We start from the raw sequence: 22,976 nt of genomic DNA, 5'->3' as shown, positions 1-22,976 counted from the left end.
GTTTCTGCTGCAGTGGGCTGGACCAGGACTTTATTTTCTCATCAGGATCCACAATTCTGCAGATCATCACCAACTTCAACTGTTAGCTGTTGTCATTTCATGGATCTGAATCAATTCAATTCAAAAATACTTTATTGATCACAAAGAGAAATTAAATCCTAGTTGATCCACAGTAGATAAACAGCAGTTTGTGGACCTTCAGAACCAGAACCAGACTGCAACCCAAACAGCATTAGCTTCTGGCCCAGGATTTTCTTCTGAAACACACAGAAGATTCACTATTCAATCATTTTTATACTGTTTGGTGTTTCCCAACCCTGGTCCTGGAGGCTCACTGCCCTGCATGTTTTAGGTGTTTCCTTTCTTCAGCTCAGGTGATTTCAATAGACAGGTATGAGCTGAACTGCAATCAGCTGAAATAGACCTAATAAAGCAAGCAGGGAAACATCTAAAACATTAGAGTTGCTGATGGCTGTGGGAAATAATAATCTCCTGTAGCAGTCTATATTACAGGCTTGTGAAGAAGTCTCTGACTGAAAACTGTTGTAAAACACTCATGACGAGAATGATGAGGGTTTCAAAAGTTTAAAGATTTTATGAAGAATCCCTGAACACTACCACACTTTAAAAGAAAAGACATCTATAAATGAGGAAGTTTTGAAAGGCCCTTTTTAACATGTATGAAATAGTCAAAAAGATGTGAAAGCAGTATAAAAAAAATAAAAAAACAGACAATCCAACTTTACATTAGATCCATCCATTTTCTTTATGTCACTGGTGTCCAAAGTGGGTCCTGGAGGGCCGGCATCCTGCATGTTTTAGTTCTCTCCCTGGTTTAATGCAATAGATCAAATGATGGCTCATTAGAGGCCTAAGAGGAACATTCTCATGCTGAAGAGGTTGTTACCACCACCAGGGAGAGAACTAAAACATGCAGGATGCCGGCCCTCCAGGACCCACTTTGGACATCACTGCTTTATAATTTTGGTCCAAAGACATTTAGTCCTTAATTTACTTTTCAAACCATTTTAATCCTGGAACTACTCTCTATTCAATTTCTTTGATGAATCTCAGCTGATAAATAAAGCTATGTTTTAATGTTGACATGATCACATCAGAGATAACAAAAATAGATAGATTTCTTTAAATTGTAAACCAACATTTAATTTATTTTAAAAAAGTAGCTGTGGATTGTTTAATGTCATTCACTGTCATTGCACACAATGTTGAACTGTATAAATCACATTGTCCTTTGCCATGTAGAAAAAAAAACACACTCTTTCAACTAATACATTTCTCCAGTCATGATTATTTTCTTCAATGATTTCAGTTAAAGCTACAGAAATCGAAAATGTTGAAAATTTACAGTGAAGAATAACTTAAGGGTTGAGCTAACAGGAAGTGCTTTTTATTAAGGGAACTTTCCTCCTTTTCTGCCATTTTCTATGAAATCAAAATAAGTAATATATTTTTACAGGACTTTTGTGAATAAAAAGCAAGTTTCCTTCAACTTGAAGTATTGTTCATATTTGGAAGCAATCGCACATTAAACTCAAGGCAGTTTAAACTTCCAACAAAAGGGCTACAATGTGTTGAATGAACCATGTTCACTCAACATACTGTTTAGTGTCCCTGAAGACTGATGGGTACAATGGTGTGTTCAGGCCAATGTAGACAAAAAAAAAAAAGAGTAGTAGTAAATTTGTGCCAAAAAACTCAGAAACTGGTAAAAAAAAAAAAAAAAGTCAAGGAAATCTCTAAGTTCTAAACAGAAAATATGCGAGAGAAATAACAGGCATTAAGAAGCGTTTTTTTTTTTTTTTTTTAAGGAAATTTCTGAGTTTGAAAAGTTGAAAATTTGATACTCAGAAATTTTGAGATATCAGAAATTTTCTAGAAACAAAAAAAACAAACATTTCTGAAATTCAAAAGGCAATAATTTTCCACCTTTGAAACTCAAAAATATCCTTTTTTGTAGAGAATTTATGATAATCTCAAAATTTCTGAGTTTTGTCTTGCTAATTATCCAGCTTTTCAAACTCAGAAATCTTTTAGATTTTTCTAGAGAATTTCTGAGATTAAGTTTTTTGGCGGAAATGTACATTTCTAGTGGCTCTAGTCTAGCAGAACAGCTCCACTCAAACTTTAAATCAGTCAACTCTTCCAGTAGTGTAATTAGGCTCCCCTGCCACCAGAGGTCAGTATTCCTTCTGATAACAAGCTCTCTGTAAAACGAGGAATATACGTTTTGTTTTCTTTTTAAGAGGGATATTAAATATTATATAGAAGGATTTTATGATCTGAAATAGAAATGTATTAAACACAACTCTAACTTGCACAGAAATAGAATCTGATGTCTCTTTTTGTGGACTCAGGCTGAATCAGTGTGACATGTTTGTGTGCTTTAGACGAGTAGAGGATTGTCCAGAACGGCCACGCCCGCGGCCACCCCCCCGTCGGCATGCTCTGAGCTCTTGGTCCTCAGCAGGTGACCCACACACTCGTTCATCACCATGTGTGCCCCCTGCCTGCAAGGAAACAAGAACACAAGAGAGAAACATGTTTTACTGCGCACAAAAGATACACCTGCTTAAAGTGCTCCCTGGTGGAGGGGGGAAAGAAAGAATATGAAGGAATGTGATTCGCTATTTTTGAACACAAGTGCAGAAGACTAAATATTCATGTTGGTCCCACAACTCGTGGAGATGAAAAAGTTTGTTTTCTGGCAGAAATTATCTCTTTTAAGCTGCCGTAAGCCAGAGACTGAGAAGTAAACTACAGCCGTGTAAAATTCTGTCCAGAACTGACAGAGCATAGATTAGTGAAAGTTAAACGTTCGACAATAAAACATCTTTATTGTGTGAAAATAGCCATGCACTGAAGAGAACAAACATCGTCGTACCTTATGTAGGCTCCAAACACTCCCAGTTCACTCAGACAGTTACTGATGACGAGGGGAGAGTCTCTCCTCAGTAGGTAGTTCTGAATGGGAGCGGGATTAATTTTATCCATCAGGATGTATGCCGTCCGCTCCGTGCTCCCCCTCACCTCCCTGAGAACCTTGACGATCTCCGAACCATAGATATTGTTACCTAGAGCAACAGAATGGATTAAAGTTCAACAGAACTGGATTTGATTAGAGCGGTCGACTTAAAGATGGAAAAAACTAAACCAGGGTCAGAGATGGGACTGTACATGTCTGCTTAGGCGTTTATCTTCTTTAACAGAACATCTCTGATAGCTGAACTGTGACTTGCCCCATTGATTTTGACTGCAATGGTGGAAGAAATGTTCATAATGGAGAAACTGACACAGACTGAAACCACAAGAATCACAAATGGACAGAAAATGGACTAAATTGATAAGAAATTATGCTGGATGGTAAACTGTCTCAGAAACAATTGCAATCAATGATAACACTGTCATCTATGAAACAATTTTCAACTAATACAATAATAATAATTGCTTATTAATGCAAATAACACAATCAAAGAAAAAAAATTCTAAAGAAAATCTAACACTGGAACTGAAAAACATTTTAAATATCCCAAATAAACAAGCCAAACAACAATTACTAAAATGTATTATAAAGTTTCAGTAACCAAAAGTGCATTTCAAAAAATAATAATCATTCAGCTTAGACAGGGAAAACAGGCCAAAGTGGCAGGTAGTGCAAACTACTTCATAGTGGGGGTCAAATGTTTTCAGCTTTTCTCAAAATTATTAAATAAGTTACAAAAAGAAAAACAAAAAAATGACTTCAGTTCTGAGCTGCTATATCTAAAACCTGCAGCTTTCAGATATTCAATGTGGAAAATGTGGCTAACATTTTGTGCTAACTTCTGAATTAGTGCAAGAACCTAGTCTTAAGTATTTGTTGTCCACATTTGCAGTTTACTTAAAACATTACCCACAACATTTTAAACCATGCAGGAAGAGTTCACCTCCAGTACCTAAAACTTTCTGACTATAAGTTTGTCATACATTAAGAATGAAACTCCAACTTAGAAGATCATCAGGTTAAATACAAAGTAGCTGATATATAAGGAATTACTACATGCAGATCCATTTTTTTAAATATGTATATTTACCTCCTCCTTCTCGCTGAGGTTTCAGAACAAACCGGTTTGGTTCTGCCAAAGCCATTGCTACAGTTTTGTCACCTTCTGGTCCCTGTAGACAACCGAACCACAACAAAACAAAAAGAAATCAGGAAAACTTTTTTTGTTGTATTTTACTAGCAAAACAATTGGATAAAAATTCCCCTTTGGTCACCATGTCTAGAGTGTAGAGGCCAGCAAATGTTTCCCTCATCTGTTGCACTGCCTGAGGCTGATCAGGGAAGAACCTCTCCAGAACTCCGGGTCGGGCCAACACCTGCTGGACCTTCTTGGTTCCTGCCAGGTGAGTGCTGATGTCTGGGCATTTTACAGCCTGAGAGCGCTCCATCATGAGACGAACATCCCAGCACTGCAATTCACAAACCACAAATCTGATTTTAAACCTCTACCGTCTCCTCCATGCGCTCATAAATATGCTACCTTTTTTTATTGTTTGTTTCTTTGAGTCATCTTCAGTTTTGATGTGAATTAAAGTCGGAAATGTCCGAGAACCCGAGGCCCCTGTTCACGCAGAGACAAACACAGTACATTTTCAGAAACGACTACGTAAAAATGCGCGTTGACACGATAGAATGGAGCGACACAGAAAGGGCTGTAGTAGGCCTACCTGGCCAATCGGTGGCGATGTAGCATTAACATGCAGCTATGCAAAAAACACAGAACAGCAAACAGTGCCACGTTTGTTATTGAGGAGCATTCGGGTCACAGAAAGATGGAACGCGAAGCTAACGTTTTGAAATGTATCCACTCTGGAACTCTGGATCAAAAAATGATCATTTCTGGTTTCTCCAAACGCTGAATCAGACAAAGAAAAACCTAAAATTGTTTTAGGTTTCGTTTGGACACAAACGATATCGGGTGAAATACATGCCTATTTTCTTCTTTCTAATCTGTGCTTCCTACTCTGTGAGCTTCAGCATTTCTGGCAATGTTGTTTGTGTTTAGTGTAAACGTTTGCTCTCTACTGGCAACAGTTACTGCCCTTCAACCAGTCCTTTGTGATATGAATATTGCACACACGCTGATATCGTGGTGATGAGACATTGTGCAGCCGTATCTTGAAAAATGCTCATCCCACTTTGTTTTTTGATTTCCCTAAACAGTACTGTGAGGCTCCAAATTAGATTGAGACTTTTCCTTAAACTCCACAAAGAGCAGAAACTGCAGCTCAGTTTTTGTCTGAACCAGTTTTGGGCCGAGTGCTGCCTGTTTTCTCTGAACCTACATTCCTGACTGACCAGTGGACACACTGACCAGCAGAGCGTGAAAACCGTTTGTTCTTCTTTGTTCACAGGAAACAGGAACATGATCAGACGAATAACAAATCACTGGACACAACTTTACAAGTTGACTTTTTAAAACATATAACCCAGTTTTCCAGCATCTTTGGCCTGGGAGAAAATGATGAGATAACTTGGTTTCAGTGTAGTCTTAACATCAGCATGGGTAAGGATGTGAAAAAGTCCTGCCCATATCCCCCTGTCAGTTTGGGAATTATTTACTTGGGTTATACATTTATTGTGCATTTCAGAGTTTAATCAGTGTGGCTCTCTTACGTGACTCACCACAAGAAAACCAGGAACAAATCGCCAAAGCAGAAATGGAGAAAAAATAAATAAAACCACCAATTTCTGAGAACTTAGTGATTTTTTAAATGGCCAAGTATGCTAGTTGAAGTCATGAAGAAGAAACTAACCTCTTTAAATTGCAGCTTTTGGATGTTTTATAATGGTAAACTCTGAGTCTGAATTCAGTTCGTTTGAGTCAGTCTGAGCTGTTCCCAGGTGGGTGGAATTACAGCTGCTTAACATGCCGAGCTCCATTGGCTATTCACACACTGGTTTCAGCCAATTAAATTAACATTCAGTGGCCATAGGTAAATTTTTTTATTTCTATGTTTGACAGCTGAGAATCCACTCTTTAAGACTATGTAAATAACTCACATACAGGTCCTTCTAAAAAAATTAGCATATTGTGATAAAGTTAATTATTTTCCATAATGTAATGATTAAAATTAAACTGTCATATTTTAGATTCATTGCACACCAACTGAAATATTTCAGGTCTTTTATTGTTTTAATACTGATGATTTTGGCAAACAGCTCATGAAAACCCAAAATCCCCGCCTCAAAAAATTAGCATATCATGAAAAGGTTCTCTGAACGAGCAGTTAACCTCATCATCTGAATCAACAAAGTAACTCTGAACACCTGCAAAAGATTCCTGAGGCTTTTAAAAACTCCCAGCCTGGTTTGTTACTCAAAACCGCAATCATGGGTAAGACTGCTGACCTGACTGCTGTCCAGAAGGCCATCATTGACACCCTCAAGCAAGAGGGTCAGACACAGAAAGAAATTTCTGAACGAATAGGCTGTTCCCAGAGTGCTGTATCAAGGCACCTCAGTGGGAAGGAAAGAGTGTGGCAGAAAACGCTGCACAACGAGAAGAGGTGACCGGACCCTGAGGAAGATTGTGGAGAAGGACCGATTCCAGACCTTGTGGGAAGCAGTGGACTGAGTCTGGAGTAGAAGGTCAAGCCACTTTTGAACCAGATACAGCGGCAGAAGTGCCTGACCTGGGCTACAGAGAAGCAGCACTGGACTGTTGCTCAGTGGTCCAAAGTACTTTTTTYGRATGAAAGCAAATTTTGCATGTCATTCGGAAATCAAGGTGCCAGAGTCTGGAGGAAGACTGGRGAGAAGGAAATGCCAAAAGGCCAGAAGTCCAGTGTCAAGTASCCACAGTCAGTGATGGTCTGAGGAGCCATGTCAGCTGCTGGTGTTGGTCCACTGTGTTTCATCAAGGGCAGGTCAATGCAGCAGCTATCAGGAGGTTTTGGAGTATTTCATGCTTCCATCTGCTGAAAAGCTTTATGGAGATGAAGATTTCATTTTTCAGCACAACCTGGCACCTGCTCACAGAGCCAAAACCACTGGTATTACTGACCATGGTGTTACTGTGCTCAATTKKCCTGCCAACKCTCCTGACCTGAACCCCATAGAGAATCTGTGGGATATTGTGAAGAGAAAGTTGAGAGACACAAGACCCAAAACTCTGGATGAGCTTAAGGCCGTTATCAAAGCATCCTGGGCTCCATAACACCTCAGCAGAGCCACAGGCTGATGCCTCCATGCCGCATTGAAGGCTAAAAAAGGATTCCTGACCAAGTATTGAGTGCATAACTGAACGTAATTATTTGAAGGTTGACTTTTTTGGTATTATAAACACTTTTCTTTTATTGGTCGGATGAAATATGCTAATTTTTTGAGACAGGGATTTTGGATTTTCATGAGCTGTTTGCCAAAATCACCAGTATTAAAACAATAAAATACCTGAAATATTTCAGTTGGTGTGCAATGAATCTAAAATATATGAGTTTAATTTTTATCATTACATTATGGAAAATAATGAACGTAATCACAATATGCTAATTTTTTGAGAAGGACCTGTAGAGGAATGATTGAGGAATGGAGATGTTTTGAAATACCTGTTCATTGGTGTAGTTCTGCGGCATGTAACCATTCCTGAAGTACACCACTGCCACCTCTTTTCCATCCCTGAAATTAAAGTCAATTATTATTACCTATCCTAACGTCCAGTGATTGGCCGGGGTGGGGTTTAACACATCTCTAGAACTTGACTTACACAAAAAGCCTCTTGTCTGGATCAAGAGATCCTGTTTTATAGACGTCATCAAACCGTTTTCTTACTGTGGGAATGTTTCTGAAAAACAGAGTTTACAACACCATGAGCAATACATCCAATTTCTCCATTTATGCAGATCAGGTTTATATTTAAGTATAAAGATGCTGAGGAATTGTCAGATTTTCAGTCTAATTGCCCTATTGCCCTAACACTGGTGATCCCTGGTCAGATAAGTTATCAGTGAGCGTATCACAACTAAAAGCTAACAAGTCACAGCAACAACAACACTCTTCAGCGTTAAAAAGGACTGTATGATGTTAAGAAAACATAATTGGCTGTTGAATGTTGTGATAATGATCATATCAATAAGGGTGTGCAGAGAGGATCCTCAGGGCTGAAGTTGCTTGCAACTTATACAGGAAAACCCACACATCCTGGACACAAACTGTTGAAACTTTAACCTTCAGGTCAGAAGCCATGTTTTCTCTGGAGAGTTCAATCATGCTGAAAGAAGACAGATTAGGACATCTGCGGGTTCTAAATCATGTAATTCAGATAATTTTGTTTGGGGTTTTTTTTCAGTATTTGAAGGGACAGTATTATGTAAAATCAACTATGTTATTCCTTCTTCAAAAACATAACTTGAGTGTTGCTTTGATTCTTTCATACAGGTTTGACAAATCCTTTAATCTCCAAAGGTCATGTTGTGCAAAACGCTTGGGTGGATGTAGCTCCGCCTTCTAGGACGAATGACCCGACTCTTACCTCTTCCAGAGTTCGCTTTCAATGTATCGGTGATCAAAGATGTTCCTCTGGACTTCCTCCACCAAAAACATGACAACCGCCCTGAAACAACAACAACAACAAAAAAACAACACTCATGGTAACACCGTCAGCTTCCATCATAAAAAATAAAGTTCTCTGACTAGAAAGATAACAACATAAAGAGCTGAAACTGTTTGTTAACATGGAGTTGACTGAAATAGTATTTAGCTGAAAGCGTTTGTGTGTTATATTGTATTATACTGTTCACTCTGGGGTTTGATCCGCTTTAACCACAGGATGCAAACAGTCAGCCTTAAAGTTGTCTTATTTGGATGTCTGTGTGGGTTACCTCTCTGATCCATACAGCTCCCAGGCTTTGGCCAGTCCTCTGGCCAGACCAGCTGCAGGGTTGTTGTCCAGGATTCGTTGACTCTCCTCCAGCCTCCCAGCCACCTTCAGGATGTGTCTGTGGAGCCAGAGGGAACCTTCTGTAGTCTTTACACAAGTTTTGTCCTCTTTTAGATTTTTAAAATGTTATGTTTTTGTCTTGATTAAACAATGCACTAAATACATTCAAGCAGGAAATTTCTTTCAACAAAAATCAAAATTCCCCTTTTCACACCAGTCACTTTAAAACAGGTTGCATTTTGTTACTTTAGTTTTGATTTGTTCCTTTTGTAGACATCTGTTCACATATTTTTGGTTGAGACATTGCTTTCTCCTCTACTCCAACAGCTCTGCCCGGCTACGGTATGGATGGAAATTAATTATTTCTATCTTTGTTCTGTAAAAATACAAATCTGTGCAATCTTTTGCTGAACAACTTACCTGTGTACCTCTGGGGTTTGTGAGGAGAGGCCACCAAAGCTGGCAGCAATAGTATTGATCTCTATCTGCTTCAGAGAAAACGTTTGGTCCTCTCTCTGGTCCAACATGTAGTCAGAACGATTAAGACCCAACACGATGGACTGCAAAAAAGAAAAACAAGAAGCCCATATATATGAAGGTACTAATTGAGGTCCGGTGATGAACATTCAGTGCAAACAAAGCAAAAATCTTAAGTTAGTAATACCTTAAACGCAAAAGGTTCATGGCTTTTAAGTTAAATAATGCAGAAAGAGCAGAGCTTCAGTGAGTATGTAAAATATTATGTATGTTCCAGGTACATAGTGCCATTTTATAGCATAATCAAGTAACTGTGGTGTCTTCAGTTGTTATAAAAATGCTATACATTAAAAATGACTGAAAATAGACTGTGTAATTTAATGCCTTGAAATTGTTCCTCCATCTCTTTTAAAACTCCTGCCCTTTCTGAAACTCCACCTTCAGGAAGTTATCACAACATGGCTGCTCTATTAACCCTTCAACAACATTTCACTGAGAAGTAATTGTGGCTACAAGAGATTAAAGAATTTTTCAACCATCGATGAAAGAATCCAGGCAACACTCCAGAAATGTTTTTGATGAGGGAAATGACATTACAACATGATGTGAAGCTCAAAATAGTCAATTTTACTGAACTTTAAAAAACCCATCAAAGCATCAAAGAAAGTCTTAGCTCACCTCTTTGTTTTCAATAGGTTTTAAGTTTTCAATTTTTAAGTGTCAAATTTGGATTTTATGGTTTATAAACCATATTTTTTTTATACATTTTGATTACAGAGAGAATTTTATGCCTTACTAAAACAATAAATCAATAGAAATATTAAAAGTTTTGAGAATGGCACAGATCTGGTTTTGCCATTTTAACATTTTTTAGTTGTTCAATTTTTCAGATGGCTGTCTTTGAATATACATGAAAATCAAATGTAGATTCAATATTTCCCCATTGAATTTTCTTTATAACATTTGGAATTCAAACTAGAGTACTCCATATTAACTTCTGGGTCATTCTTATTTTCAGAGATCTAACTCAAAAAAGTTAGAGGATTGTTCTGTCTGATGGTTAAAAAAAGCGTTAAAACAGATTTTTAGTTCTAATCTAAAACAAACATTTTAAGATAATGTTTGTAGCACACGTCTGATCACTTTGACCTCATTATGTAAACAATGTGACCTCTGATTGTATAAACTGAACAACATTTCAGTCACTGCAAAAACTTTTGTCCAGAACTGCTCATGTAAACGTAACCGTACCTGAGATCTTCCTTCTTTTAGGATCTGCTGGTGGATCTTGAACAACCTGGCAGTGAAATCATCCACTTCTATTGTGCTGTAAACAAAAAACAAACTCTTAAAGTCCTGACAAGGTAGGGAAAACAACATATGAGGGACTGTATCGGATTACACTGGGTTTATAATAGCTTTGGATTTTTAATTAGAGTTTAGTTTTATTTCATTGTGCCTTTTTGTTTTCCTAATTCAGTTAGTTTAAATAATTTTTTTCAGAGTGGGTTTGCTAGAATTATTAGCTAATATTAGTTAAATATTGTTTAGTTTTAATAGTTATAGGAGTAGTTTTACTTTCATACTTTGGTCAAGTTTTAGGTGCAAAATTCAAAAAGGTCAAAATATTATATTGCGATTATGAATACATCAATTGGGTATTGAATACAAAACAGAAGATCCTATTTTCAAAAAAATCTATTTAATTATTGTTGTTAACTGACTAGTGTTTTCTCACAATCAACATCAATTTCAAAAGGCTATTAAAAACATAAATATATTCTTCCATCCATCCATTTTCTATACACCCTTGTCCCTTAGTAGAGTCTGGAGGGTTTATATACATTCTTATACACTAAAAAATATATATTATAATTTTAGTTCCAGTTAGTTGTAAATCTTTCCCAATTAATTGGCGTTTTATTTATTTCAGTTAAGGTCAATTTCAGTTTTTGTTAGTTTGTTTCAGTTAACTATAATAACCTTGTTTCCTAGCATCGCTTTGCACACAAAAACATATCCATTCCATGAATTGCAGGCAGTGCTGCTGCATCCTACCTGGCTAAAGCCTCCTGCAGGAAGTCCATATCCTGGCTGATCTTATCCACCAACGTGTTGAAGTGGGTCTGAACCGCCAGAGCCTGAAGGAACACGGACTTAGGCACAGGCGAAGGGAAGAGAGTGAATGGAGCATATGTCACCAACTGCAAAAAAAATTTTAAAAAAGTTGGGAAATGTAAGAAATATATGGAAAAAACAATTACTGGGTCTGAGAGGAATTAACACAGAAAACTAATTGTGCTGAAGAGCATATTCCTGAGACGATTTCTCGGTCTGTTTCACCTGCAGTAGATCAGACTTAAAAGGCTAGACATTCTGTCAGTGCTTTAATGCATCTACTGATTTGACCACAGCAAGCTGGGTTGATAATAACAGTCTGAATGACAACTAAAGTGACATTTTTAAAAAAGCACCTCAGATGAGTTTGGACTCTCCTTGGTCCTCATCAATACTCCCTGAAGAAGTGCTGCGTCCTTTGCAACTTCGGCTAATTCTTTTATCAGTGCAGCGTCCATCATCACCTCATCCGGGATGCCCGAGGCCATTCTAGGAAAAATACTACATTCAAAAATAAAACAGATGAAAGTTTTATTACATTTGCTAGGTGTTTCTATTGCCAATCCATGAAAAAATGTATCATTACTTAATTGACAAGAAAAATCAAGTTTTGTTGATGAACCGACTGTGAATCCTCACATATAATAGTCATAATTATATATGATTATATATAATCATATATATAATCGTAGTCACTAATATAATTAGTGACTGTAGTGACCGCTATGCATCCTCTGGTGCCCGTGCGCTGTAGTGACCACTATGCACCCTCTGGTGCATAGTGGTCACTACAGTGGACAGCTGTTTAAAAGTCATTGTTTCCTAAATGCGGTGGTTTCTATGGTGGAATTGCATATCAGTCCTTAGAATGCTCTCTACTGCTCCCCTCCATTGAGTTTAATTCAGTGGCAAGTTGTTGTAACTACAAGTTAATGTCATCGGAGTCCAAGATGGCTGGCAGACAGACACACTCAATGACCACTCCTGGAATATCCTCTCAATCCTTCTATTCTAGGAGAATCCTAGAGGTAAAAAAAAATATGCTGACCTGCAGGAGTATCTAAGTAACAATATTAACTTAGTTTGGAAAATTTTATTTCACATAAGTAGGAAATTGTGATTAACCATGTGTCCAACACAGTGGACATCATGCATCACTGACTATATTTTTAACATAAGTAATATAGTTTATTTATTTTTCATTATAACAGTTTTGCTTGTAATTTAATTCATTTTGAGTATATCTATAAGTTAGTTTTAAAAATATACTTTTTTATGCAGATCAGTTGTAGTTTGTGTTAGTAAAATTATCATTTTCTCATACTTTTAGACCACAAGTGCAGCAAAGAATAAGGAACACTATAGAATAGTCAAGAAAATTCCCTCTAGAGGAAACTGGAAATATAGGAGATCTGGATGATGAAGGAGTTGCAGACAGTCAGGATGCTGAAAGTCAAGATGATGAGGGCCAGGATGATGGAGGACAGGTTGCAGAGGGAGGTCAGCAAGATGAGGGAGTTGAGGAAAATGTCCACATGGTACCTACTGAGAGAAATGTTCACAAGGGCCATGCCTGCTCTCAACCCCGCAAATATGTCTGGAAAGTCCAAGACAATAACTTTGATGGAGACCTGCCACCTTTTCTAGGAGAAAGAAGGATAAATGCTGATGGAAGAGAACCAATTGATTTCTTTAGGTATTTGTTTCCCTTAGATCTCATTGATGAGATGGTGCATAACACCAACATGTATGCACTGCAGAAAGGGAAAGAAAATCTAGCCGTGACAAGCGAAGAAATGCACATTTTTCTAGGGATCAACATGCTCATGGGGTACATTCGGTATCCTAGGACACGGATGTACTGGTCAAGTGAGGATGGCCTTCGTCTTGGAATAATTGCAGATGCTATGTATGTAAACAGATATGAGCAAATTCTGAGTTATCTGCACTTAGTGGATAACTATACCTGCCAGCCAGCAAACCAAGACAGGTTCTTCAAAAATAGCACCAGTGCCAAGTACACTTCAGAAAACATTCCTGGCGGCAGCAAACCCTGAAGAACTCCAATCAATCGATGAGTAAATCATTCCCTTCAAAGGCCAACTATCAATCAAGCAATACATACCAAAAAAGCCCAAACTCTAGGGAATGAGAATGTGGGTCAGGGCAGGGTCCTCAGGTTATATGTACAAATTTGAAGTGTGTCCGGGCTCAGCAATTAGGGGTCAGAGCAGTGGTCTGGGAATGGCTGGAGATGTAGTGATGCGCCTTTGTGATGACATAAAGCACAAAAACCACAAGGTGTTTTTTGACAACTTCTTCTGCAGCATTCCACTCCTTGAGGYCTTGAAAGACCTAGGCATCTATGGCACAGGTACATGCAGAGCAAACAGAGTGAAAGGAGTGAGTCAGAAACTTAAGAGTGAAAAACAACTGAGAAAAGAAGGYAGAGGAGCCTGCTCTGTTGTCAGCACAAACAGTAACATCACTGTCACACGTTGGCTTGACAGCTCAGTCATCCACATGGCATCGACCTGTGCAGGTCAGTCCCCTGAAGACACGGCCCAAAGATGGCTGAAGAAAGAACAAACCAAGATCAGTGTGCAAAGACCCTACTCGATGGCCTTTTATAAGTAACACATGGGTGGGTTGGATCTTGTTGACCAGTGTGTGGCAATGTATCCCCACAGACGTAGAAACAAGCGGCGGTACATCAGAGTGTTCTTTAATTTTTTGGATGCGACTGTTGTAAATGCCTGGCGACTCTACCTGATGTCTGGATTGGAAAAGATTAATCTCCTCATCTTCAAAGCTTCTGTGGCCCGTGCGCTGATAAATTCTGTTCAGCAAAACAGAAGAGGAAGACCCAGTGGAGGCCCCACCTCCAGCAAAATGCAGAGCAGTGACCGAAGTACCCAGTGAAGTCAGGTTCAGCGCAGGAAATCACTGGCCTGAGCTCACCAAAGTCAAAAATGCAAACAGATGCCACGATGCTGCATGCACAAGGAAGACCAAATACTTCTACATGCAGTGCCATGTGGCACTGTGCCCTGGATGCTTTGCCAATTTTCATGTAGCTTAGGAGTTAGGAAAATGAGTTAGGAGAGAAGTTAGAAGAGAAGTTCTGGAGATGCAGGTGTTTGATGAATATTGTTCTCTAGGTTTGGACTAAACAGAAGGGCTATAGAAGAGTGTATGAAAGTATGTTCAAGTGCTTTTCAAAGCCCACAATGGAATAAGTGCTCATGGATATATGATCAAACTCAGATTAAATTATTCTTCAATTAAATTCATACTGTTCTATGTTGAGTGCTGAAGCGCATATAGTCCACTGTAGTGGACATTTCTGTAACTTCCGGAAAAAATAAAATTTTTGAAAATAGTTCATATTTGGTTTTTTATGCTCCAAGAAGAGTAAAATCACATTTTAAAAAAATCTTGACTCAGGGATTCACAATTCATGCATCAGAGGGTTAAAAAAGTGAGAAAGTGCTTCTTTTAAAAGTTAAGATCCAAACTCATCCTTAAGCTTTTCTCTTGTACACAAGCTTTATGCTCTGATATAACAGAGCATACATCACATTTTTCCAGTTAAGAAATTAATAAGAAATATTTACAGCACGAGTATCCAACTGTCCGACATAATAGTAGAATTGGAAATATTCCAAAATATTACCAAATTACACATTAAAAACCAAGAACTTAGAATAACAAAACGACCAACGCTTCACTACTAACGGCGTTGCTGAGGTTTAAAATAAAATTAGAAGACAACTAAGTTACAAATAACAGAAAAATCTACATAACATATAAGCACATTTACATTTTCTCTTAAGTTTTGTTAGCGAGCTCTAGGATGAAGCCACTGGCAGGTGATTCTAGCTTGTTAGCTTCCTACCTTCGCTAGCTACAGCTAGAGCATCGATGTGTTCGGCTCAAAATATTCACAGGAACCGTATATGGATACTGATATACCTCTTACAGTCTTTTAAATCCGCATAAAAAACGACGTCTTTGAAATATGCGGTGCGTCTGTGTCCTAATGACGTTCTGAATGTGCTACTGTAGACAACAGGTCAGCGTTTGTAATATTGAAACTGAACACGTGACCTTTCAGGTGCCCTCAAACATCTTAATTTCCGTGTAAAAGCCAAACAAAGTTCTTACTTAGTTCAGCCAGTAGATTCGACACATATAGCCCCTTTGAAATAACTGAACAAACTGTAGAGTTCCTGATTCATGGGTGAAGCTCAACGGTGCGTTTAAAGTACCTCAGAATTTATATTCTAAACTGAAGTAATTTGGATTTTCTCGCTTGGCATTTTCGGACAATTCATTTACTATAAGCAACCAAAGGTCAGGGATAAATATGTGACAGCACAGTAGTTGAAACGTGCTACATATATCCTTACGCTAATGTAATGTTCAGGTAATAAAGAATGTTTCAATGTTTCGTTATAACAATAAGCCAAAATTACAGTCTCTTCCGAATGCAGCACCTCACATCTATGTTCCACTAGCCAATGGCGATGGGTCAACATAAAACTGAACAACCAATCGAGTCTTTACACTAACAAAAGTAGTGTAAAGTGTAATGTTCGGCTAAATATTGCTGACCAAAGGTGATACAGCAGTTTTGCTTGTTCTACATCGTACAAGAAGAAAAGTCGGTAACCTGTGACGTAAGTGACTCATTTTTGGTGCGTTATTAATTGCATTTCCACCATTCCAATAGTTACTCAAATAAAACCACAAACAAATATACACTGACGGGATAAAAAGACTCATTTCCGGCGTTTTCCCCTCTCTGACTGACTGAGAATCTACTGTTTTGGGTTGGGATTATCAAAATTATTTCTAATTGTTAAATGTCACAATGATGCAAATACACTTTCTAGAAAGCTTTTTTCACCACTTTCTTTAAATTCAGACTTTAGTACCAAGATGTAGGCCAAACCCGAGTGAGTTCTAGCAGTTCTGTCATGAACTGCTAGAACTGGAATCAGAACTTCAGCTAACTATTGTGTCAAACATATGGAGATAAACCTAACACATTCGATTTACGTCATAGAGTTTAAAACACTTTAAAGAAAGTAAAATTAAAAAAGTCATTATTCTGAAGTTCAGCAAACAGACAAATAAATTAATATTAATATTTTCAGTTCAATCATCAAAAATATTTGGTTTCAATATTTCGTTGGTACAGCTAAAGTGGATGTGCAGGATACCTTATAGTATTGTGCAGAATCGTAAAACTCAGTTATTTATCATCCTGGTGGAAGAATAAATTATTTACAGCATGAAAGAACATTATCTACTGTCAACTTTAATGAAATAGCAAAGTGAATATGTTCTGTAGTAGAAATAATGCCCATTAAATATATTATTTACTTTTCTAGATAGTTGCTTATCTGAATTATGCAACTTCATGGATGATCTGCAGCCTTTCTATTATGGGGTTAGTTCAGATTTAAACATTAAACTGTGCTAAAAGTAGTACTTGTGAAATTATATTTCCATCAACAATGGTATGTGAATATTTTTTGTGTATTGTAATACACAAAAACAAAACTATTTAACTGCAATAAAAAAATAAAAATTTAGAGAATTATAAACCTGCTCCACACAGACAGAGGGAGCCAAAGTGCTTACTATCAAGTAAGAAAAAAGCTCTACCTTCCTACTTCCTCCTTTCCATGACTTCTCCTAAATACAGAGGTTTCTCCAGGCTGGTCAGCTGCTTGCAGTCAGGACTTTTGACCCAGCACAGAAAAAAGGGAGAACAGATTAAAAAAGGAGCAAGTTCCCTTGTTTTGCAATTTACTCAAAACACGTTGATCAGGAGTCACTGATGCGTGACAGCATGTGACAATATTCTCTTTGTGTTTGTGGTTGTGCTTGTAGATGGCAAGTGGCCAGATGTCGAGGGACGAAGCACTGGAATGCACCCACTGCAGGCATGCATGTCATGTGTTGCTCTACTCTGAGACGGCATCTCATCTGTTTGGCAGGATTCCCATCCGGTACATTGTTCTGGTGAGCACAGTTTAGGTGGTGACTTCCTTTAACAGTCTTGTGCATGAACCAAAATGAGCTCCTTTATATCACATATAAACATTGGCATCACCTTATTTTAAGATAAACCTCCTCACATTTCCCTGTGTCTCTTTGAGTGGACATCATGAGTATTTGACAGGCCTCTGTCACCTTCAACAGATGCAGATGCGCTTTGATGGACTGCTGGGCTTCCCTGGTGGGTGAGTTTCACCTATGGTTGTTTATAAATTGCTTAATTTAACCTGAGTATAAATCAGCCTCTCAATCTGTCGTGTTAAACCGGAACGACTTTAGAGGAGATGCAGATATCCATGGCTCACCTGGGAGAATTTGTAGACTGGAAAATGACTAGAAGAATCAGAATCAGCTTCATGACCATGATTAGTTTCACAAATGAGGAATTTGACTTTGGTTTCAAGCACTCACAGCAAATAGACATTAAGTATAAATATGTCAACTTTAGAAGAGATAAAATAAAGGGGAAAAGGAACAGCATGTGTATGTGTTTATGTAGCCATTTTTTAAAATAAAGAAAGGAAAAATTAAAGGCAGACTGTGATAGTGCAGACATGTTTATTTTGCTTTACAGTAGAGTAGCTGACTACTCAGGCTGTAAGTGGTTGATTGTCTCTCTGGTGGCTGGTTTTTGCAGATTCTACTCTGTAGCACCGACCTGAAGCTAAAAGTGTTAACAGTTTGTGTACAGTGGTAGGACTTCTGTCTGGACAAAGTCCGTGGGCAAGACATTTAATCCACCTTGCCTGCTGGGGGGGGGGGCGGTGCTGCGTGGCAGCTGCCAGTCTGCCCCAGGGCAGCTGTGGCTGCTATCCAGTAGCTTGTCACCATCAGTGTGTGAATGTGTGCATGAATGAGTGAATGAATGTTGTATGAAGCACTTTGGGGTCCTCTGTACTTGATAAAGTGCTATACAAGCACAAAGCCATTTACTATTCCCACCCCTAATACTCATACAATTGAGTGGCCCAGTCAAAGTTCTATAAGTAGTAAGGAAGATTGGAAAATAAATGTAAGTTTTAGATTTCTACATATAATGTGAACAAGTTAGCTTATTCTAACCCATCTTTATGAGCCGCCACCACATACTAAAGATATCAATCTTTCACAGCAAAGCAATAACTTTCACACATTGTCTTTAGAACAGTGCTTTTCAACCACAGTGCCGCGGCACACTAGTGTACCGTGAGTGATCGTCAGGTGTGCCGTGGAAATTATCCAATTTCACCTACCATATTTTCCGGACTATAAGCTGCTACTCTTTTTCCTACACTTTGAACATGCAGCTTTTCTGTGGATTTTTATTCAACCACCAGGGTAGTGATGGGCAAATGAAGCCTCATAAAGCAATGAAGCTTTCCAGCCTTTTGCTTTGCTGAAAGGTTCGTTACCCGATGCTTCATTCATCACTCACTAGTGACATCTGCTGGTGAAACTGTAACAGCCTTGTCACTCAGTTGGATCATACTTCCAAAAATTACTAAATGCAATATTGTCACGAAGTTTTCATCAAACTCATGTTTAGTAACAGGAGAATCAATGAAACCATATTTAATTGTCATATGTTTTAATTATTAAAATGATTTGTCGCCAATCTAATACTGGTATATGTTGAAGGTCAGTGGATGTGTTGGGGTTTCTTTTATGTCATAGACGGATTTGACAATAAAGACATTTGATGTTTTAGTGTCTTGGAAGTGCAGTGCCTGTTGGAGCTTTCGCTTTTTCTTGGATGTCTAATTGGCTCTGATCCCTTATATTTGGCTAAATGTTGAATTTTAGTTTTGCAACAGCATTAAATCTGTTTCTGATGTGATATATCTTTGCTAATCAGACTACAAATAATAGTGGTACTTTCCAGAAGGTGAGAAATTGGGAGGTGGAGGTGTTAATTATTGTTATCTAAGAAGAATTTTATTGTGAGCGATAATCTCAAAGAATTCCCAGAAGTCAGAGATTTTCCTCTTGCTGGCTCCATTTCAGACAATCAATCAAGTTTATTTGTGCAGCACGTTTCAGCAACAATGCAGTTCAAAGAGATTTACATCATAAAATCACAAAAATATAGTTATAAAAAAACATAATCTACAATCGAGAAAACCAGTAACAAACATTACATTTTGATGAGTACCATCATCAATACACATCAAATATGTTGGTCAATGTTAATTTTATTTTGGCCACTGAAGACAAATGTTCTCCTCTGATGCGAGACCAAATGGACAACAACCCATGAAGCAGCACGGCTCATCGCGCTTTTATTTTGAAAATCGACACGCAAAATGAAGCAGTCATGTGACCCAGGCAATGTGAGGCATCGTTTGTTGCCAGTCACGTGGTTTTCAGCAAGAAGCTGGGCTTCATGGGACACGCCCCCTTTTTACTCGGTACACGCCTTGAACCCTGGCTTCAGATAGCCCATCACTACACCAGGGGGCTCTTTAGCAGGAAGTGAATTATTGGAAGTCAAAATTGGAAATCAAAGAACGCGCTAATTTTCATTTGGAACAAGCACATGCTAGCAGCAGGCACGATGAAGAAATGTTTTCAAACTCATATGATGCAGCTTCTAAGTTGAGGAGTATCGATCTGGCAGTACTGGAGGGAAATAAAGCCGCTGCGTGTAAACTCGGTGTGAACAAAACCGGATTTGGAGACGGAGAACTGCGTCCTTAATATATCCAGCAGTTATTAGGACACAGCCCTCTGCTTGAACCAGAATTGTTCTTTGTTTACATGCACGTTTTATGTAAAAATTTAAAGTGTTATTAGTATACTGCTAATGCAAGACAATATTTAATAGTGAAAATTAGGGGGGCTGAAGTTACCAGCACTATTGCTTTGCATCAACAAAGACACTTCTCATTGAGGAATTAGTGTAAAGCTGCAATAACCTGGTTTCAGATTGATTTTATGTCTGATTACCTTCCCTTAATAATCTGCACTCTATTTACTTTTTTAGTTACGATATTGTCATTGTTTCTTTCTATTCCTTGTATTATTATAAACACTTTCTTACCGATGAAGGACTAGGCTGTAGTCCTTTCTAGCTTTGTTGTTTAAGAATCATTCAGTTGTCTTGTGTACTAAGGAGTCTTTTGGAAGTACTGGATTGCATTATCATTTTGATTGAGTAATGTTGACCCTTGCTTTTTCGACACATTAGTTTTGTTAACCCCTCCGAGGAGACCCTGGAGGAGGGGCTTACCAGGGAATTACTGGAGGAGTTGGGCGTGGCTGTGCCAGTTTCTAAGGAAGATCACGTGGAGTCTTGTTTTAGCCCTCCTCGTTCAGGCACCTATTCCTCTTCCTCCCACCTCATCCTTCACTTCTACGTGAAGAAGATAGAAGAGGAGCAGATTCGGGAGATAGAGAAAGCAGCTGCATCCACCGCAGCCGATCACGGTCTGGAGGTAATGAGCGATGAAAGGCGAGCAACTTTAAGGATCAGGTGATGCGCTCAGCTCCCACATCACCTCTTCCTTTTCTTCTCTCTCCATCCAGGTGCTGGGAATGGTCCGAGTCCCTCTTTACACCACAAAATCCGGCGGAGGACTCTCATGCTTTTTGTCGCACTCTTTCATCGGCGTTGCTCGCTCCCAGCTGATGAACTCTCTGCTCCGACTGCACCTGGTGTCCCCTGGGGACCTCCAGGAAGCTCTCAGGGGCTCCCAGAGGACGCACGCGGAGTCCGCTCAGAACCTGCAGGCGGCCCTTAAACTTACAGGGGAGCAGCCCTAAAGCACGTCGGCACGTGCACATCCTGGCATAAACTCTCATCTGAGCAGTTTGACCCTGAAACTTGCAGTTGCTTCCACACACACACCGATGACTCATCATTGGTTTTCAGTGCGTTAGCTTTTAAGCAGCACTTCGTCATTTCCTTTACCATTTATGGAGACAAATTCGGTATCTGGTTTTCAATCTGTTTCTGATTTAACATTGAACAGGATTGTTTGTTTTTTTTATGAAGTGCCTTATAGCGGTACTGCTGCTCCTTGAACCTTTCCAGATTTAGTCATGTTGCCACCGCAGTATTCAGTGATCCTGTTGGAATTTCATGTGAAAAGGCTAACAGAAAGTAACATATATGACTTTGAAATGGACAGAAAGGAATATATGGTTTTACACATTGCTATCAATAAAAATCTAGTGAAACAAAATGTCTTGAAGAGTTGGCTGCTCCAACGGACCGATACCAAGTAAATTCAGGGCTCATGTCGCCAATACCAATATTGATACCAATATTTATTATTCAGTTTTGAGGTCTAATCAAACTTCTGACCTTTAGGTTACTTGGTTGTTTTTTCTTTGAATAATTTTGTTCAAACCTAGGACAGAATTTGGACAAAGTTTATATGTATCTACAAAATACTTTAACAATGTGTGCATTTTTCCTAAACTAAGTGAAAACCTTTTACTGACCTTGTTATCTAGTTCTCGTAGAGTTAAGTTGCAGCAAAGCATTGCGTCTCTTTTTCTTTTACATATCACACATACGTTTAAGATTTAGAGCCATATATTGACAACTTCACAGCTAAAACCAATGGTGGATATCATCAGTGGACAGTTTTTGTTCAGTCGCTATTTGTGAAAAGCTGCTAGAGGCCTAAAGCTACTGCACGCCACTTTGTTGCCATACCTCATACAATTCTAGTAAAATAAACTGAAGCTTGTGATTTAAATGTGATAAAACATGAAAAAAGGTTGGGGGACATTTGTGCCTGGCAATGCAGTATGATAGGGGTGAAATACCAATGTCTTCAATTCAGTAACATTAACAAAAAAAAAACAAATATGACAAACGGAAAGACTAACACAGAAGATGTGAGGCTTGTTACCCTATATGGTTGTGTGCAGAGAGCCTTGTGGCTTGTCTCTGTCTGCCAGCATCAGAGGGGCACATCAGCAGAAATGTTTGTCTGCTGACAAAAGGCCAGGTAGAGAAGCCTTTTGTCTTGCTTTTGTGTTTCACATATGAAGTTATTACACCACAGCGCTGCATGAACGCTAGGATTAATTTTGTCCGTGCCATGCCATACGGCCTTACAGGCAAAGATTTGATTTCGTCGAAGTGCACCCTCGGTGCACGTAACCAGATGTTGGTTAACCTCATTCCCTGGTTAGAAGCAGAAGACAGGATGCTGCTGATTGCACTGAGTTCACATTCTATCCACTGAACATTGGCACTTGTTTTTTAAAATTTTGCTTCCTCTTTCTTAAGTTGCTGTAAAGCAGCAGTAACATAGGCAACTATTAATAATGTGCACAGATTGGATTATATTTTGAGGAAGAAATGGTGAAATTTGTAAGGGCAGCTGTCGGGAGATAAAAAAAAAAAAAAAGGAACACGTCCGCTGTAACAGACAG

General features: G+C 38.6%; 2 protein-coding genes across 5 annotated transcripts; one reads left to right on the top strand and one right to left on the bottom strand.

Moving 5' to 3' along the window:
* Positions 1-1,148: 1,148 nt before the first annotated feature.
* Positions 1,149-15,788, bottom strand: gss (glutathione synthetase). Of its 3 annotated transcripts, none has more exons than XM_008412787.2 (13): positions 15,702-15,788; positions 11,891-12,035; positions 11,475-11,620; positions 10,668-10,743; positions 9,360-9,499; positions 8,881-8,997; positions 8,532-8,612; positions 7,767-7,844; positions 7,609-7,678; positions 4,276-4,470; positions 4,092-4,173; positions 2,903-3,092; positions 1,149-2,528 (listed from the first exon to the last, which is right to left on the bottom strand). In XM_008412787.2, the coding sequence occupies exons 2-13, from the start codon at positions 12,020-12,022 to the stop codon at positions 2,405-2,407; spliced, it is 1,431 nt and encodes a 476-aa protein (XP_008411009.1). In that variant the 5' UTR covers positions 12,023-12,035; positions 15,702-15,788; the 3' UTR covers positions 1,149-2,404. The 3 variants fall into 3 exon arrangements, with proteins under 3 accessions (XP_008411009.1, XP_008411010.1, XP_008411011.1); XM_008412788.2 differs by lacking the exon at positions 15,702-15,788 and adding an exon at positions 15,510-15,685; XM_008412789.1 differs by lacking the exon at positions 15,702-15,788 and adding an exon at positions 15,433-15,514.
* Positions 15,789-16,074: 286 nt separating this feature from the next.
* Positions 16,075-21,769, top strand: LOC103466890 (U8 snoRNA-decapping enzyme). Of its 2 annotated transcripts, none has more exons than XM_008412785.2 (5): positions 16,075-16,216; positions 17,439-17,570; positions 17,751-17,791; positions 20,773-21,019; positions 21,111-21,769. In XM_008412785.2, exons 2-5 carry the CDS (start codon positions 17,439-17,441, stop codon positions 21,345-21,347), a joined length of 657 nt encoding a protein of 218 aa, XP_008411007.1. In that variant the 5' UTR covers positions 16,075-16,216; the 3' UTR covers positions 21,348-21,769. The 2 variants fall into 2 exon arrangements, with proteins under 2 accessions (XP_008411007.1, XP_008411006.1); XM_008412784.1 differs by lacking the exon at positions 16,075-16,216 and adding an exon at positions 17,211-17,332.
* The last annotated feature ends 1,207 nt before the right edge of the window (positions 21,770-22,976 follow it).

The sequence above is a fragment of the Poecilia reticulata genome, linkage group LG7, assembly GCF_000633615.1.
Source record: "Poecilia reticulata strain Guanapo linkage group LG7, Guppy_female_1.0+MT, whole genome shotgun sequence".
Taxonomy (NCBI): domain Eukaryota; kingdom Metazoa; phylum Chordata; class Actinopteri; order Cyprinodontiformes; family Poeciliidae; genus Poecilia; species Poecilia reticulata.
This window is presented reverse-complemented; position numbering and strand designations above follow the sequence as displayed.